The following is a 16890-nucleotide window of genomic DNA, read 5'->3' as shown; positions in this document are numbered from 1 at the left end:
AGGTGCTACGCAGCTGCGGGGACAGGGATCTGACAGGGCAGCTGTAAACGGTGACACACCAGTGACGGCGCCCGACGCTGGGTGACGGGGCAGGGGCACGAGCTACGTGTCCCCATGGCGTTTCTGCAGGGCTCCGTGTTGTTATAGCAGTCTGTCGCGTCACACAGTTGTGTCTGTAAAGGGAGTCACTCGGGGACTCTGCTGCTTCCTCGGCCGTCACAGTCTCGTGCCCGGTTTTCTGTGCCGCTCGGGTGTGAAAGAGCTGGGAGCTTTGCCAGCTCCCTGCTGAACCGAGGGCTCTGCCTCAGCGCCCGCCTCTCCCCGTCTTTTCCAGCAGCGGAGGGAGGACAGCGCCTGCCCCTGCTTGTGCAGGCGGTGCGGTCTGTGCTGAGAGACCCCAGCAGGAAGGTGAGCTGGTTGGCGAGGGGCGGCACCGCGGTGGGTGGGCGGCAGAGAAAGCTTTCCCCCGGGGCAGAGCCTGGCCAGCCCCAGCGGGTCGGGGTCAAGCCTAGACGAGCGTTTCCCTGTGGAAATTTCCCCGCAGGGCAGTGACCGTGGGAGCAGAGGGGTCTCCTGCGCCCGTGTAGTCTCCCCATGGGGCAGATGGGCTGGGTGGGTGCGAAGGCATCTGCCCCTCGGCTTTCGAGCTTGGGGGGAGGGGGGAATATCTTATCTTATCGGGGGATAACTGCAATCTCCTCCCTGGCAGGTGGCGAGGGCAGTTCTGCGCTTCACCAAGGAGCTGCTCAGCTGCAGCGTCCAGAGCTGCTCGGCCTGGGATCTGGTGGCCCACGTCTTCGCCACGTTCAGCCAGGCCTCCGGCAGACTGGTGAGGGCAGAGCGTGACGCTTCGGCTTCGCTCTGTGCCGGGGTGTCCTGGGAGCCCCTGCGGGCGCCCTGGAAATGGGGAACCCCCCTCAGCAGGGCTGCAGTCAGCGGTGCAGAGGGCTGAGCGGCGTCCCCATCGCCGTTCCTGGGGGGGATCTCGGAGGGTGCCGGGGGAGCGCTTTGGCCTCCCACCAGCGCGTAGCAAATCCCACTGCGGCGCTGACTGTTCGCCCCGAGAGATGAGCGGTGCTCACTGACTCTGTGGCTGGAGCCCGTCCCGGCGAGGGGATCCTTGTTCGCAGCTTTGCTCTCGGGCTGCCGCTGGCCCCGACTAAGGACGCTGGCGAGCGCCCCGACGGGCAGCGGGTCTCCCTGGTCGCAGCCTGTCTAGTCCTTCCTTGGCCGGGGACCTGGCCCCTCCTCTGGGCCTCTGTGCTCTCTCCTGCCTCGGGAGACGGGAGACGGGTGCTCCCAGGGGACATCACAGCAGCGCTGGGTGGTTCCCGCTTCACCTCCCGTCTCAGGGACAGGGAGTGACGCTGGCGTTGTCCAAACCGTGTCTTGCAGGCGCAGGGAAACCTTTCTCGGGCAGAAGCACAGGAAGCAACAGACCTTCAAGCCCTGTGCTTGGACATCCTGGGCTCTGTGGACGTCTCCGTCAGGGGGATGACCAAAGTAAGTCGTCCTGCGCCCTGCTGCTGCCTCCCTGCCCCGCTCTCCCCCAACTGCTCCCCAAACAGGCCCCTATGCGCACAGGGCGAGCGGAAACGCTGCCCGTCGTTTCCCCCTCAGAGCTAAAACGAGCTCTTGAGCTGGCGGTGGGGCGGGAACCCCAAAGTGCTGAATTGTCTCGTTCTCGTCTGCAGCTCTTGTGGCCGCGGCTCCTGCAGTACGTGGTGCCAGCCCAGTACACGGGCACGCTGGTGCCCCTGTCCCAGTGCCTCCGAGAGCTGGCCGAGCGCCGGCAGAGAGCAGGGGACGAGGAGGGAGAGGAGGAGGCCGATGTCGTGGCCTCCCGGGAGCGAGGTAGGAAGCCGAAACCGTCGCCGTGTGCTCTGCCGGGCCGTGCGGGGGCCGGGGACGCCCTGCCAGACGCAGGCGGGAGGCGGGAGCGAGGACGGGCAGAGCCGTGCCCCTCTGGCCGGGGCGAGGGAGCTCTGTGCCGCGTTTCCTCGTGCCCGGCAGAGACGCCTCGCTCGACTGCTGGCAGCTTTCTGCTTGCGGCCCGGGAGCGTTTCCCAGCCGCGCTGGAGCTGCCTGCACCTCCGTCTGCTCAGCCCTGGGGAAGCCCCGGCACAGGGCTGCGGCAGCGCAGCCGGTCAGCAGCCCGTGGGCCGCGCGGGGGCTGCCCGAGCCGAGAGGGGCCGGGTATGGCGGTCGCGCCGCTCTCACCGGCCTCTCTTCCTCCTCGCAGCCAAGCTGCCGACGCCGCAGGCCCTGCTGGCTCGCCTGCTGGTGAGTAGGGGCCCGGGGAAAGGGCTTTCGTGGCCTCGAGGCGACGGGAGAGGTCGGGGCAGAGCCGCTTCACAGGCCGGGGCCGGGGCCGGCAGCCTCCGGGGAGGAAGAGGCGTGCGAGAGCGAGTCGGAGCCACCCCTGCCCCGCGGGGACCCTGCTGCTGGGCGTGGAGAAGCCAACGCCGGCGGCTCCCGGCCGGGGCGGAGCGACCGCCCTCCCTCCGGGGAGAAGCCGCGGCTCTGGCGGCCGCCCCGAGCCCAGGTCTCGCCTGCCCTCTCCCAGGTGCTGGCGGCGGCTCCTCACGCCGGCGGCGGCTGCGGCGTCGCTGCCCTGCGGCTGCTGCAGGCCCTGCCGGGAGCGATCCACGGCGCCGTGGGGATGGTGTGGGCCGTGAAGATCCCCTTCCTGCTGCAGTACCTGGAAGGTAAAGTGCCGTCGGGGAGGAAGGGGCTGGGGAGGCCGAAGGGGAGGCAGGAAAAGGCAGCGTCCAGGCGTGAGGGAGGGGAATCGGCCCTGGGTTTCTCAGCGCTTGCTCTGCGGCCGCTCGTCTGCCAGGGAGCGCGCGCTGACGCCGAGGGCAGTAACGCCCAGGAGCGGTGCGTGCGGGGGCCGGGGCCTTTCTTGCCCGTCAGGGCCACGAGCAGGTTGTGCAGCCCCCCGGCGTCCTTGCTGGGTGGGTGTTTGGGAGGGCCGGGCTCGGCGCTCCTGGGGGTGGGGGAGACGTGTCGGGGCGAGAACGCGTGAGCGTGGTCCGTGCCCTCGTGTGACGGCCTGGTTTGCCCTGGGAGCCGCAGTGGAGCGAGGGGGATTGGGCCCGGCGGGTCTGTGAGTGACCCCGGCCCCCGGCCCCAGGGTCCGCCGGGCGTCTGGGGCCTGGCAAAGAGTTTGGCGCCGGGGCTTGAGCCTCCCGGCTCGGGCCCCTTCTGGCGTGGGAGCCGGGGGGTGTTGCAGTGCCAAGGAGACCCCTGGGCTCCTCTGGTGCTAAGTGACGCTGAGCGTGTCTTGCTCTGGCTTTGTAGGGAAAAGCGAGAGCTGCCTGGACTCTGCCGAGTGGGAGCGCCTTCTGCTTAAGGTGGAGCGCTGCTGCGAGGGCAGCAAATGACGCTGGGAAAGAGGGGGAAGGTGTGGGTGGGAACTTCCCCAGGAGCAGAGGGAGCCTAAGGAGGAGAATGCCAGTTTAGTTTAGAAAAGAGGAAACGCCCACAAGACGCCCTGAAAACGCCCAGAGGATTTTGTTTTGCAAAGGGCTCTGGGTCACAGAGGGTCGTTTCCTGTTCTGCCGTGTCACATCGTTCCGCTTTGTGAGCGGCTCTGCGGGACGCGGGCCGTGACCGGCATAGCCAGGGAGCTGCCACGTGCAGGCTAGCGCCAGGCGTGCCTTGAAGTCCCTCAAGAAGAATGATCTCCCAGCGCCCAGAGAAATAGAAAATCCTCCGTATGAAACAGGGAAGGGAAAAGAGGACGAGATGTTTTGGGCTGTCTCTTGTGGAAAGCCGCCGCCCCTGGGCAGAAAGGCAGGATTCACTGAACCCGAGCGATGGCTGCGGGATACGTGTGCGCCACCGGGCCGGTCGCTGGGGCTCCCTGCGCGGAGGGAGGGAGAGAGCAGGAGCAGCGGGCGCCTGGCGAGCAGCCCTCGCCCAGGGGCCGGGGAGGGTTTGCTTCAGCTTGTGCTTCCCCTAGTTCCTGAGGACGTCGCTGGAGACGATCGAGAGCCAGGCCTGGACCATGGGCCTGAGCTTCGAGCTGAGCCAGCAGAAGGGCAGCTACCCCCGGCTGTCCCGGGAGCAGGTGGGTCCCTGCCGAGGCCTCGTTTCTGCTCCCGTTCCCCGCGGGCGCTGGCGCGAGAGCCCGGGACGCTCCCCGGGCTGCGCCTGCAGATATTGCCCTCGGCGGGCGGGCCGGGCTCCCTGGCTCCCGTCCCTTCCCCACGCAGGCTTTTGTCTCCGCGCCGGCGGGCAGCGGGGCTGGGCTGAACGGCCGGGCGCCGCGGCCGGCTCCTCATGCCTGGCGCGGGCTGGGGCGTCGCAGCCCCGCTCCGTCCCGCCAGGTTGTGGGTGACCTCGTCTGGGGTGGCCTCTTCTCTTCCAGGCCTTCCTGTACAAGGCTATCGGGGTGTCCCTGGCAGTGTGTCCGCACGTCCCCTACGTCCGCGCGGAAGTGAAGAAACATCTACTGAGAACAAATTACTTGGAGGCGTCTGAGAGAGAGGTGGGTTTCCTCTTCTCCCCTTGCTTTCCGCCGAGCCCCTCCGTGTTCCCAGGGGAGCGGTGATCTCTCCCAGCAGAGCGCTCCAGGCTCTTCCGATTTCCGTGTCGCTGCTCTTTCCGTGGGATGATATGGCAGGTGTCGCTCGGAGCTTGCTGTGGCTGAGTGTCCCTTTCTCTTGTGTTGCAGGGGATGATTTGCGTTGTAGGCGGCTCTGCCGAGAGCCACTTCCACCTTGCCTTGGACTTGGTGCAGGAGTTTGGCTCTTCCATGGAAGAAAGACCAGTGTCGGGGGTTTTCAAGCGCCTGAAGGTAGAGGATCGCGGGTGTCTTGGCTTCTTTTTCCTCTGCCTTTTTTTCACTTGTAAAGCAGTAGCAGCCCAGTGGTGGCTGCTGCATGGAAAGCGGGGCAGCTCCTTCGTTGGGAGGCAGCGGGAGCTGGGGTCCACGGAGGTGCTGGGCTGACGTCTCGTGGCTTCTCCCACGGCCCAGGAATACCACCAGGGGAAGAGAGCAGGGACACACATGGCGCTCATGCTGGCCTACAGCCGGATCGCGCTCTGCGCCCCGCGGGAGCAGCTCCTGGCCCGCGTGGAGAGTGACATCGTGAGGGGCATCCTGCAGCACTACCGCGCCAGCTGCCAGGTGGGTGCGCGGGTGCAGGGCCGGCCACGCCGAGGCGCCGCCTGCCCCAGCCCGGCTCCGAGCTGGAGCTCGCCGCGACGGGCCGTCTCGTAGCAAAGAGCCCCGAGGAGGGGTCTGTGCTGAAGGCCAAGTCCCAAACGCAGCCCGTGTCCCTCTGCGTGTCCCTGTGTCCGCGTGGCTGCGTGCGCTGCGACCGTTCGTTGCCTCTCACCATGTCCCCCTTCGCCTTGCAGGTGCTGGGCTTCACCATCTCCACCAAGGTAAGTGCTGCCCGATGGGGCCTTGCTTCCTGCCCTGGCCGCGCACCTTTCCCATCGCCGGCGTGCCGGGCTCGCTCTCCCGCTCGCCGGGCCAGGGTCCGGGGTCTCCTTGCAGTCGGTTGCCGGGAAAGCTTGTGCCTTCCCGGGGGGAGCTTCCTCCAAGGAGGGGAGAGGAGGTTTCCTTCCTCCGACCCGCGCGCCGAGCCCATGTGCCTGCGGCTCCTGGAAGATGCAGTGGTCGTGCGCTGTGCTTTGGGGCTGGCCGCCCCGCCGTGTTCCCCTGCCAGCCTTTGGCCCGGTGAGGCGTTGCTCATCGGTGCCGCTGTGTTTCTCTCTCCTGGGCCGCAGGACGTGCAGCTGAAGCTGACCCTGGTCCGGAGCGTCGCCGAGGTCAGCCGCGCCATGCAGGGGGCAGGGGGCTCGCACCGCGTGGAGCTCTCCTCCAAACGGGAGCTGCTGGGCATCCTGCTGGTGAGTGCCGGGGCCGGGACTGTCCCGCCGGGGAGTTTGGGGCTGAGCCCCGAGGCCGGTTGCCCCGAGGCGTGATGCTCTCCCTTGGCTGTGCGCGGCCCCTTGAGCGCCCTGAGGCTCGGGGCCTGTGGGTGCTGGCGCCCGGTGGCTGTCGCTGGGGAGAGCAGTGGGTCTGTCCCCGGTGGGGCGGCTGGCCGGCCCCGGTGCCGCTGTGGGAGCCGTGCGGGTGCCCAGGGCGTGCGCCGGGGCAGGGCGAGCAGAAGAGCCTGTTCCCGGCGGGAGGGCTCTGGGTCGCTGCCCGCTGCCCACGGTGCGCGTGTCTCTGTGACCTGCAGGGCTTGGTGAAGGAGGAGCCCCGGGATTGCCTGGCGTCCCCGCTGCGCCAGGAGGCGTTTCTGGCCCTGGGGCACTTGAGGTAGGCTCTTCCCGCCAGGGCTGTGGGGGGCTGTGGTTTGACCCGCTCTGGGGAGGGGTAGGAAGCCTCTTTCCTGTCTTCCTTTTTCTCTGCCAGCAAACTGAAGCCGTCGCTGAGCCGGGAGGAAAACCGCGACCTCCTGGATCAGTGTTTGCAGAGCGCGATGCCCCTGCCTGCCCCGGAGCAGGTGGAAGAGGAAGGGGCGGCAGCGGCGGACGCTCTGCGCGTGCAGGTACCTTTTGGCCCTTCTGTCCCGGCCTCTCCGGGGGATCCCCCAGCAGCAGGCGCTGCGCGCTGCCCCCTCCGGCTGCGCTGGGCGTCTCCGTGTGCGGCCCAACGCCCGTCCTTCTCTCCCGCTCTCAGCAGACCATGGCAGCCCTCGGCGAGCTGGTGACAGCCCTGCTGGAGGAAGACCTCACCTCCGGCTGGTGTGCAGAGATGCTGCACGTGAGTATCCGGGGGGTGTCGGGGGAGGCGTCCCCGGCGTCGGGTGGAGGGTGCGCGGGGAGAGCTGGGCTGTGCAGTCGGCAGGGTCAGCGCGTCTGCGCTGGTGCCCCCCGCGAGCGGCTGACGGGGTGGCAAGGGGCCGGCGCCCCCGGCTGCCGAGTCCCAGCTCCTCGGTGGGACTCTGCGCGGGAGGGAGACGCTTGGGGTGGCGGCGGGCAGGCCGGGGAGGCCCGTTGGGAGACAGGTCTGCTCTTGCCCAGGTGCTGGAGTACTGGCTCACCTCGGCCAAGGAGTGGGAGCGCGAGAGGGCCCTGCAGGCCTGCGCCCAGCTGCTGGGCGCTTACGAGGAGCGATTCGAGCGCATGGTGAGAAGGGACCCCCGTGCGCCGTGTCCCCCCTCCCCACGGGCTGCGGCCCCGGCAGGGAGCTCTGCCCCGGGCCAGGTGCTGGGTTTCGGGTCTCCTGGGCTGTGGGGCTGCCCCGCTGGCTGCCCCGCTGCCCTGCCCCGGCTCGGACGCCAGCACAGCCGGGAGAGGGAGATCGGCCATCGGGGCCGCCCGCGACCTTCTCGTCGGCCTTCTGTTTCCCCAGGGAGAAAAGTCTTTCGAGCTCTTTGGCTCCATGGTGGGACTGCTGGCGCCTTTCGTCTGTGACTCGCCGGCCGCGTCCCGCCAGCGGGCAGGGGCCTGCCTGGGCCACCTGCTCCGCATCCGAGGTGAGGGCAGCCCCCGGCCAGGCTCGGCCAGCCGGGCCCCTGTGCCCCCGGGGGCCCGACGATCGCGCGGGGCCGGGCTCCGTTCCTCCTTCGTCCCGGCCCGCGGGCCAGAGGTGGGGTCTGCGTCGCCATCACGGCCCTTTTCTCCTGGTGCTCGCTGCAGGCAAGACTCTGGACTCGGGGGCCGAGGAGGACGAGGTGCAGCCCTTGTGCCAGCGGCTGAGCGCCCCAGACGCCGAGGCTCAGCTCCAGGCTTCCTCCAGACTGGCGAAGGTACCTGGCCCCGACAGCGCGGGGGGAGCCGGTGCCTGGGCTCCCGGGCAGCTGCCTGCTTCCCGGCCGGGGCCCCGCTCCGTTTTGGGAGAGCTGTGGCACTGGGCGCCGGGGGTTAGCGAGCAGCAAGCGGCTGTCGAGCGTGTCCGTCCTTCAGGCGCGCTGGGGAAGGAGGAGAGGCCACGGGGGGTGTGTGTGGGTGTGTGTGGGGGTGTGTGCACGCGTGTGGGACCGTCACACACCGCACGGAAGCACACATACCCACCCGTCTGTGGGAAAAGAGGTGCTGGAGGGAAGCCGGGAAGCTGCTCTGCCTTCTCTTTCTGGTCTCCTGCCCGTTCTCCCTTTGCTGGGTTTAACACGTACTTGTTTGGGCGTCCCGTGTATCGAGCCGTGCGTTTGCGGGGGGTCGGCGTGCGCAGCGCCTGCGCGGGCTCTCAGCAGCTCTGGCATCCTGAGGGCCTGGCCCCGGGGGCGGGCAGGGTGCAGGCTTTGCGTGTGAGCAAGCAGCGCCCGGGGAGACACTTCCAGGCCTCTGGGCCGCACAGCGCTCAGCCAGCCCTGCCTGCCCGGCTGCCCTGGGAGGCGGTCGCACCCGCCAGGCCTAGCGAACTGGCCCGCCGCCCCCCAGCGCCCGAGTCTCCTCTCCTTTCTGAAGAGCCGGAGCAGACGTGTGACGTGGTCTCTCCTGTTTCTGATTTCTCCCCAGATCATCTGCAAATACATCCCCGAAGCGCAGGCTACGGATTTCATTTCTGCCGCCCTGGACAGGATGCTGTCGGTCAGGTCCGCGTGCGCTCAGGCAGCTGGCGAGTGGCTGGTCACCTTCCTGGAGAAATGCGGGGGGCAGCTCTCCACAAAGGTGAGAGAGACACCTTTTCCCTGGGGCTTTGGCCTTCCCGCCTCGGCCGTTGCCCTGCCCCTTGTGCAGGTGCCGGGGGCTAAAGAGCCGCCCCTGGTGCGCAGCGCCGAGGGCTCTGCCGAATCTGAGTGCCGGCAGCTGAATCCCGGAGCTGCTCTTCGTCCGGTGACACTGACCCTCCTGGGCCAAACCCAGCTCGCTCCCACAACTGAGGCGGTTAGAGCTGAGGCACCCAAAGTGCCAGTTCCTCCCCGTTTCTCGGGTGCGATGCTCAGCCCTCCCTGGCCTGGCCCAAAGCGGGACGGCACCCGTCTGCCTCCAGAAGAAGGGGGGTTGTGGCAAACTGTTGGCGTCCCGGGCCCTGCCCCGGGAGGAACAGGACGTTGACGCTGGGGGTTTCTTCCTCCTGACTCCTGGTGCTGCCTCGGGTTTCTTACACGCTCGCTAGCACAGTCCCCTTCCTTGCTCGTTGGTCCTTGGTGCCCAGCTCCACGCACTGCCCGCGTTTTGCTCTGTGCATGGTGCCTTTTCTGATGTTGGGTGGCTGTTGTGGGTCCTCGTCGTTCTGCCTGAGCCTGGCTGTGCCAGCCCCGGGGCGGCGTTGCTCTCGGGAGCAGTCATGGCCCCTTTGTTGGTGATTCGTGCCTGTGGCCCTGGGGCCCGGTCCCATCCGGTGCCTGCACGGTCACAGCCTCTGCTGCCCTCCTCCGCTCGGGCTCTGCTGCGCTGGGGTTTGGGTCTGGGGCCACAGGCAGGTCCCTCGGCCCAGGGCGGCTCCTCGGTGTCGCCCTCGGTCGGCAGCAGAGATGTGTCCCCGTGGCGGTCCAGCGTCCCCCCGCCGCGGCCCAGAGCCTTCGGGCTTTAGGGCTGGATCTTGAGAAACGGTCGGGGAGCAGGAATTGCTCATCGGCCGAGTGGGGTGCCGGGCTGTGCGGGAGGACGAGGAAAGGATGGGCAGGACGGCTCTTTTGGTCTTCGTTCAGGTGCCGGAAATCCTGAGCATCATTTACATCCGGATGCCGACCATGCAGCAGGACACCCTCCGACGCGTCCTCTTGGAGGCGGTGTCCGTGCTGGCCCTCTACCACCCCGGGGCCGTCATCGACAGCCTGCTGCAGAAGCAGCTGCCCATGGACAGGTACGCGCAGTGCCCCGGCCCCGCGGGCAGGCAGGACCCACCGCCGACGGGGCGAGCAGGAGCCAGCGGAGAAGCCGGTCCTGCTGCTCCGGGGGGAGAAAGCCTGAGCGCGGCAAGAGCCGACGGCCAGAGCCCGGCCCGCGCCAGCCCCTTGGAGGCCAGGAGAGCGTTTGGCTGCCGCCGAGGTGGCATCGCAGGTCGCAGAGCCCGCGGGCTCACGGGGGAACTTGTGCTGCCTTGCAGCGGCACCGTGGAGCTGTGGCGGGTCCTGGGGAGGAAGTTCTTTGTGCAGCAGCTCCTGAGGGCTTTAATGGAAAAACTGGAGCGCTCGGGAAACGACCAGCCCAGGAGCAGCTCTGCGGAGGCTGAGGCAGACGACGGTCAGGCTGCGCTGGAGCCGCTCAAGGTGCGTGCGCTGGCAGACGCGTTTCTGCAGCTTCGCATCGGACGTCCTAACAACCCTTCAGGCTGAGGGAGTTTTGTGCACGTCGCGACCCCCCCGAGCCCCCGGGGTGCCGTGCTGGGCCCTTCGCAGCGCTGGCAGCGGGGGCAGCCGAGACCGTTTGCTGCTGCCAGCCTGCGGGGCTGCTGCGGAAAGCCGAACTGCGGACAGCAAAGGTCCCCGAGGCGGGAGGGGAGGGTGGGAAAAGGCCTTGTTTTCACAGGCCGTTGCTGGTTGAATTTCTCTGCAGATCACACGTGCCATCGGCGAGGTGGTGTCGACGCAGCAGACCCCGGAGGCTGTGCAGCGCTTGCTGCCGGAGCTGCTGCCGGTGCTGCTGAAGCAGATCAGCGCCACGCTGGGGAAGGAGATGCCCTTTTCCCAAGTCAGCACCCGGGGAAAGCTGTTCCTCAAGGGACACACGAGTGATGACAATCCTTGCAGGTAGGAGCCAGCGGGACAGACGCAGGGGCTGGGCTTTGGTCCCCGTAACCGGGCCACGTTCGCTCACGGCCCCGAGGCAGCGCTTTGGCCTGCCCCGTCTCCTACGCGGCCGGTACCGCCGAGGGCTCGGGCCTTGCCTGCCGCGTCTCCTGCCTGCGGGGTGTCGTGCCTTTCCCTCTGCCCTGCTGCCCCTTGGAGAAGGGACGGGAACGAGCGGGATAAAACCCGGCGTGGCGCCAGCCAGGCCAGGCTGCCCGCGAAAGGGAGGTGGCCGTGGCCTGCCTTTGGGGCCGGGTGACCGGGGCAGCCCGGGGCCCTGGCAACGGGGCCTCTGGCGCGAAGTCTAGAGCCTGGGGGTTTCTAGTGCGATCGGTGAGTTTGGGGTGCCAGGAAGGATGAAAAGGCCAGTTTTCTCACAGCCGGGCAGACGCCAGGGTGGTGAGATGTCATTTTGGGGCGCGTTGCGTCTCCCCGGGGGAGGCTGAGCTCGAGGGAAGGATCGCCTCGCAGGCGGCGGCGTCTCCTTAGCTCTGCCCAAGGAGCCTGTTGCGGTGATGCAGGACTCGCTGCTCTTCCCCCCAGGCTTTCCCTGGAGACCCTGGAGGTGGTGCTGCGCACGAGCCTCGAGGAGAAGTGGCTGCGGCTGCTCCGGAAGCAGGGAGCCTGGGCCGCCCTGGAAGACCCGCGGGCTCACCACGACGGCGTCTGTCTCCTGACCGGGTGAGGGCCCGCGGAGGCGCCTCGCTGCCCTGGGGGGGCTGGTGGGACCCTTCCCCTGGCCTGGCCGTCTCCGAGTTGCCGAGCGGAGCCTGCGGGGGAGCGGGTGAATTTTGGGGCTTGAGGCCGGGTGCCTGCCTGCGTAACCGCGTGCCGCCTGCCTGTGCTCTGCGCGCAGCGTGCTGCTCCGCGCCGGGACCGTCTCGCTGCCCGTCGTGCTGGTCCTGACGCAGTGGCTGGAGGCCCCGTCGTCCAACCTGCGGGTCATGGCGGCGGCTTTCTTTGCGGAGGTGAGAGAGGAGGAGGGAGAGGCAGGTTTAGGAGGGGTTTTCTCATGACGCTGCTCTTTGGGGAGGTGCCGGCAGCAAGTGTCGCAGTCGAGGCGGGAGCGGATCCCCCCGTAGGAGGCCTCCCGGGAGCTGCCCTTCCCCGGCCCCTGCCGCGTCGCTCCCCCGCGCCGCGGCCAGGGATGTTCTTGGCCCTGCAAACCGCTCGCTCCGGGTCCCCGTCGCTGCTGCCGAGGCAGAGGACGGACGGGCGGGCGTTCTGTCAGCGACCCCTTTCCAGGGCGTCCCCGACCCCAGCCGGGACGGGCTGCCAGGTTGCCTGGAGCTCCGCAGCTCTGCTGAGCGGCCCCGGGACCCAATGAGAAATCCTCTCCGGAGGCCGACCGCCCCAACGTGGGCGCCCTGGGGCCCGGGGCAGCGCTGCCCTCGGCCTGGGCCGGGCGCAAAGGGAGGCGGCCGGGGGCCGGGGGCGTCAGGCCGGGCTCGTGGGGCTTCCTCGCGCGGCGCCCCGGGCGGGCGCTGTGGCCGGGCCTGGTCCGCCTCCGTCCCCGGCTGCTGACGGCCGGGTCGCTGTGCTGCAGCTGATGAAGGACCCAGCGGCCCAGGCCAGGAGGTGCCTTCAGCCCGTCCTGGGGGCCTTGGTGGAGAAAGCGCGGGACCCGAGCAGCACAGTGCGGCAGATGGCAGCGCGCGGGCTGGGCAACGCGGTCAGCGGCGCGCCGGAGAAGGTGAGAGGGGCTTTGCCCCGCAGGAAACGCGGCCCCTGGCCGGAGAGGTGCAGGCGGAGAGCGGCGGAGGGGTTGGCGAGGAGCCTGGGCAGAGCAGCAGAGGCAACCGGGGGCCTTTCCCCCGGGCGCGCTGCGTCCTCGGGCGTCAGCCGGGCTGCAGAGGGGGCGGAGGTGCCGCCGGGAGCCTCGGGCTGCCCCCTGCTCGAGGCCGATGCCGGAAGCTTGGGCCCCGGGGCAACGGGAGAGGCGGGCGGTCGGAGGCAGGACAGCGAGAGGCTGGTGCGCGCGTTACAGCTGCGGAAGCGCAAGGGAGCCGTCCTGGCGGCGCTGCGGAGGGGCCTGGAGGACGCCTCGGCGGAGGTGGTGGCCGAGAGCCTGCTGGCGCTGGCGAAGGTCGTCGACGAGCTCCGGGGGAAGGCCGTGGGCTCCGCCTTCAAGGACATCGCCAGGGCCACGAGGGCGTTCTTTGATGCTGTAAGCGAGCGGCGTCGCCTGGCGCCCGCTCGAAGGGTCCCTGGCGGGCTGGGCGCGGGGCGGCGCGGGCCGGGGCAGCTCCGCAGCGGGAGGGTTCGGGCAAGACACCGATGTCTGGGCGAGACGGAGGCGGCGCTGTTTGTGGCCCCCCTCCCCTCCCCTCCCCCGGGGGTCCTTTCTGAGGGCGTTGCGCTCGACGGGCAGCGCTCGGGGGTTACAGAGCAGTCGTCCGAGGGGTCCCCGCCGCCCGCCTGACGGCCGGGGGCGCTGGGTTGCAGGAGCAGGCGTCGCTGCGCTCGGCGGCCTTCACCCTGTACGGGGTGCTGGCCGCCGCGGCCACGAGGCGGTGGAGGCCCTTCTTCGCCCGGGAGCTGGGGAGCACGTGGGCCAGCCTGGTGCTCCACCTGCGCGACCCGGACGCGGGAGCCGCCACGGTGAGAGCCCGGGAGCTGGCGCGCGAAGCAGCCGGCAAAGCCGCGCGGCGCCGCGCGGACGTTTCCGCCCTCCCCGCCGGCAGCGGTGCCGCGTGGAGGGGGCCGGGGCAGGCTCCCTGCTGCCGGCCCCGCGTCCGGGGCGGCCGCGACAGGGCTGGGCTCTCTCTGCCAGGCGTGCCAGGGCGCCCTGCGGCTGTGCGCGCCGCTCCTGGAGCTGAGGAGGGTGCGGCAGGGCATCGCCGTCGGCACCAGGCTGAGTGCGGCCGAGCTGCAGGACGCCGTCTGCAGCCTGCTGGTGAGGAGCTGCGCGCCCCGGGGGCCGCGGGGGCGCGGGCAGGGACGGAGGGAGGGCGGGAGGGAGGGGGCGGGCGATGCACCCGCCCGCGGTGCCCGGGCCGTGGGCGCCGTGGGGGCGTTTTCGGGCGGGCAGAGGAGGACACGCGTGTGCCCGCGTCCCCCAGGCCCAGGAGAGCCGCGAGCACCAACAGAGGCTGTACGTCGCCGCCAGGCACTGCTTCCTGGAGGGCTGCGCGGAGCTGCGGGCCGCGGCCCTCGACGTGGCCGGTGAGCCGGGGCGGCGCGGGGTGGCCTGGGGCGGCGCGGGGTGCGGGCCGGAGGGGCGGGAGGTGCGCCGGGGCGGCGGCGCCCACGGGGCCGTGGGGTGGCGGGTGCTGGTGCCCGGGGGGCGCCTCGAGGGCCGCGGCCCCCCGGGCAGCCGGGGCCGGCGCCTCCCCGCCGCGCGCTCCGGGCCGGGGCGGCGGGCAGCGCGTGACGCCGCGCGGTGCCCCGTGCCGCAGGCGTCCTCGTGGAGCACGCGGGCACCGAGTGGCTGCCGGGGCCGGAGGCGACGCTGCTGGCCGCAGGTAGGCGACGGGCCGGGGGCCGGGGGGCTGCGGGCGGCCCCGCCGGCAGCAGGGGCGCTGACGCCGGTGCCGTTGCAGCTCTGCGGGCGCTGCGGGGCGACGGGGACGCGCGGGTGCAGCAGGCGGCCGCTCGGCTCCTCCGCGACAGCGGCCTCGAGGGAGCGGCGGGCGCCGCCGAGCCGCAATAAAGCCGGGCCGAGCCGGGCCGGGCCGGGCTGCTGTGTGCGCCGGGGGCGGGGCCTCGGGCGGGGCGGGGCGTCTGCGGGGCGGGGCGTCTGCGGGGCGGGGCGTCGGTGTGGGCGGGGCGGGGCCTGGGGCGGGGCGCCGGTGTGGGCGGGGCTGAGGCCCCTTGGCGGCGCCTGCGCGGCCCCCGCGGCCCCCGGAGCCGCGGGAAGCGGCGGCGGCGGCGCTCGGTGTCCGGGGCTCCCGGCCGGGCCGGGGCCGGTGCCGCGGGGCCCAGGTAAGCGGGGCGGGGAGGGACCGGGACCGGCCGGGGCGGGAGGCGGCCGGTGCCCGGAGCCGGGAGCCGGAGCCGGGAGCCGCGGGGCGAGGAGGAGCCGCAAAGCCCGAGGGGCCGGAGCCCGGTGCCGCCCGGCCGGGGCTGCCGGCGGGGAGGGTCCCCCAGCCGCGCTGCCCGGCGCGGCCCGAGCCCGGGGCCGGCAGGGGAGGGGAGGGGAGGGGGCTGCCGGGGCGCGGGGCGCCGCAGGGGGGTCCGGGGCGGCCGGGGCTCGGGCGCGGGGCCGAGTCCTGCCCGGCCGCTGCGCCGGCACCGGCCCGGGGCCCCGAAGGGGGGCGGAGGGGGCCGGTCGGGGGAGCGGGAAGGCCAAGGGCTGCGGTTTGGGGGCCCGAGGACGGGTTCAGCGGCTGCGGGGGGGCTCGGAGTGCGTTTCCGAGCCCGCGAACAGCCCCCGAGCCTGCTGCGGAGCCCCAGAAATGCAGGGTTTAGCCTCGGTTGTTCAGCCCTGCCTTCTGGGGCCTCCAGAAACATGTCCCTGGGGCTGTTGTGGGGCTTGAAAAGGGGAGGCTGAGGGGGCTGGCTGGGGCTTAAGAGGGGAGTCTAAATCCTGCATTTCTGGGACTCACAGCCAGGTCCAGTGGGCTGCGTTGGGGGCTCGGTGTCCATTTGTGAGCCCCCAAAGCAGCCCCCTGGACCTGGCCTTGAGCCCCAGAAACGCAGGCTTTCCAGAGGGGAGTTGGGCATTCCTGGGCCTCAGAAAACAGGTTCATTGGGTGGTTTGGGGGGCTCGGAAAGGGAGGCCGAGTCCTGCGTTTCTGGTGCTCAAAAACAGGTTCAATGGAGTTGTTTCAGAGCTCAGAAACAGAGGCCAAGTGCTGTGTTTTTGATGCTGGGAAACAGGTTCACTGGGCTGTTTAGGGGCTCAGAAATGGAGGTTAAGTCCTGCGTTTGGGGGTTCAAAGACAAGTTCAGTGGGCTGCTGTGGGGGGAGGCCCAGTGTCTATTTCTGAGCCCCCCAAAACAGCCCACTGGACCTGTTTTTGAACCCCAGAAATGCAGGATTTCAAAATGGCATCCTGCATTTTGGGGCTTTGGAAAACAGGTTCAATGGAGTTGTTTCAGAGCTCAGAAAGGGAGGCCAAGCGCTGCTGTGTTTTTGGGGCTCTCAGCCAGGTCCAGTGGGCTGCTTTGGGGGCTCGGTGTCCATTTCTGAGCCCCTCCCCCCCCCAAAGCAGCCCCCTGGACCTGGCTGTGAGCCCCAGAAATGCAGGCTTTCCAAAGGGAGGTGGGCATTCCTGGGCCTCAGACAGCATGTTCCCTGGGCAGTTTGGGGGCTCTGGAAGGGAGGCCGAGTCCTGAGTTTCTGGTGCTCAAAACCAGGCTGGTCTGAGCTGTTTCAGAGCTCAGAAACAGAGGCTAAGTCAGTCCTGCGTTTCTGGTGCTTGTAAACAGGTTCATTGGGCTGGGGTCAGAGCTCAGAAACAGAAGCTAAGTGCTGCATTCCTGGTGCTTGAAAACAGCTTCTGTTTCAGAGCCCCAAACAGCCGAATGAGCCCAAGTCCTGCGTTTTTGAGCTCAGAAACGGAGGTTAAGTGCTGCGTTTTGGAGGCTTGGAAACAGAGACTACTAAGTCATCCGTTTTCAGCCCCCAACCCAGAGGCCCTGGGGCCCTTTTGTGGGTGGTGGGAGGGAGAGAGGGGTGGGAGGGTGGTTGGGCCAGGTGGGGGGGGGGGGTAGGCAGGGCCCGCGGACCCTCACCGGAGGTGGGGGTCCGTCCGCGCGCGCCCCGAAGGCAGGGAGGCCGGCATGCACCAGGCCGAACTTTGCGTCTGAGATAGTTTCTGGCGCAAAAGGCACTTTTGGGGAGGAAACGCGAGCAGACGCCGTCTTCCAGTTCCACTCTTTATTCACCCTTTATAATGTTTTTATATATAAACAACCATGTATTCAATATGTACATACTGTTAATAAACTAATTATGTATACAATGCTATGTATACTGTGCACTATGTATACAATATGGAACATGATATTCAGATGCAAGTTATGACAATGATGGATTTACGACCTGGGCAATCACCAAGGCTGCTGCACTGCCACATTTATACATTTGTATTCAACATCTATACATTTATATATAGTAATTTAACTATGTTCTCAAGATGTACATACTGTTAATGAACTAATGATGCTCTATGGATGCAATATGGAACATGATACTCATATGCAAGTTATGACAGTGATTGATTTACGACCTGGGCAGTCGCCCAAGCTGCAAGGAGCCGGAGCTGCGCTGGCACGAGCGGGCGCTGCGCTCCCAGCTCGG

At 69.0% G+C, this 16890-nt stretch overlaps 2 protein-coding genes across 2 annotated transcripts in view; both read left to right on the top strand.

Moving 5' to 3' along the window:
- The window catches only part of LOC138067062 (maestro heat-like repeat-containing protein family member 2B), a 51124-nt gene extending 42096 nt beyond the window's left edge, over nt 1-9028 (top strand). The window contains exons 12-33 of the mRNA XM_068941020.1: nt 335-408; nt 710-829; nt 1396-1503; nt 1695-1854; nt 2243-2283; nt 2567-2708; nt 3304-3356; nt 3968-4075; nt 4376-4495; nt 4682-4804; nt 4985-5137; nt 5371-5397; nt 5746-5868; nt 6204-6283; nt 6380-6515; nt 6647-6730; nt 6991-7095; nt 7322-7445; nt 7609-7718; nt 8428-8580; nt 8650-8796; nt 8903-9028. Coding sequence (XP_068797121.1) covers nt 335-408; nt 710-829; nt 1396-1503; nt 1695-1854; nt 2243-2283; nt 2567-2708; nt 3304-3356; nt 3968-4075; nt 4376-4495; nt 4682-4804; nt 4985-5137; nt 5371-5397; nt 5746-5868; nt 6204-6283; nt 6380-6515; nt 6647-6730; nt 6991-7095; nt 7322-7445; nt 7609-7718; nt 8428-8580; nt 8650-8796; nt 8903-9028 — 2417 coding nt within the window. The remainder of the gene's footprint in view (nt 1-334; nt 409-709; nt 830-1395; nt 1504-1694; nt 1855-2242; nt 2284-2566; nt 2709-3303; nt 3357-3967; nt 4076-4375; nt 4496-4681; nt 4805-4984; nt 5138-5370; nt 5398-5745; nt 5869-6203; nt 6284-6379; nt 6516-6646; nt 6731-6990; nt 7096-7321; nt 7446-7608; nt 7719-8427; nt 8581-8649; nt 8797-8902) is intronic.
- A 478-nt stretch (nt 9029-9506) lies between these two features.
- On the top strand, nt 9507-14312 carry LOC138067025 (maestro heat-like repeat-containing protein family member 2B). Its single transcript, XM_068940981.1, has 12 exons — nt 9507-9718; nt 9962-10124; nt 10411-10604; nt 11187-11324; nt 11500-11611; nt 12190-12336; nt 12631-12810; nt 13089-13244; nt 13417-13539; nt 13706-13808; nt 14042-14107; nt 14186-14312. The coding sequence occupies exons 1-12, from the start codon at nt 9531-9533 to the stop codon at nt 14293-14295; spliced, it is 1680 nt and encodes a 559-aa protein (XP_068797082.1). The 5' UTR covers nt 9507-9530; the 3' UTR covers nt 14296-14312.
- Nucleotides 14313-16890: the final 2578 nt, after the last annotated feature.

This window comes from Struthio camelus, chromosome 4 (genome assembly GCF_040807025.1).
Source record: "Struthio camelus isolate bStrCam1 chromosome 4, bStrCam1.hap1, whole genome shotgun sequence".
Lineage (NCBI taxonomy): Eukaryota > Metazoa > Chordata > Aves > Struthioniformes > Struthionidae > Struthio > Struthio camelus.
This window is presented reverse-complemented; position numbering and strand designations above follow the sequence as displayed.

What these genes read in the sequence shown, in the direction of transcription:
- LOC138067025 (XM_068940981.1), top strand. Translation starts at nt 9,531, where the DNA reads ATGGGCAGGACGGCTCTTTTGGTCTTCGTTCAGGTGCCGGAAATCCTG. An exon ending in GGCGTCTGTCTCCTGACCGG is followed by an intron (nt 11,325 to 11,499) that starts GTGAGGGCCCGC and finishes CTCTGCGCGCAG; the next exon opens with CGTGCTGCTCCGCGCCGGGA. An exon ending in CGCGGCCCTCGACGTGGCCG is followed by an intron (nt 13,809 to 14,041) that starts GTGAGCCGGGGC and finishes CCCGTGCCGCAG; the next exon opens with GCGTCCTCGTGGAGCACGCG.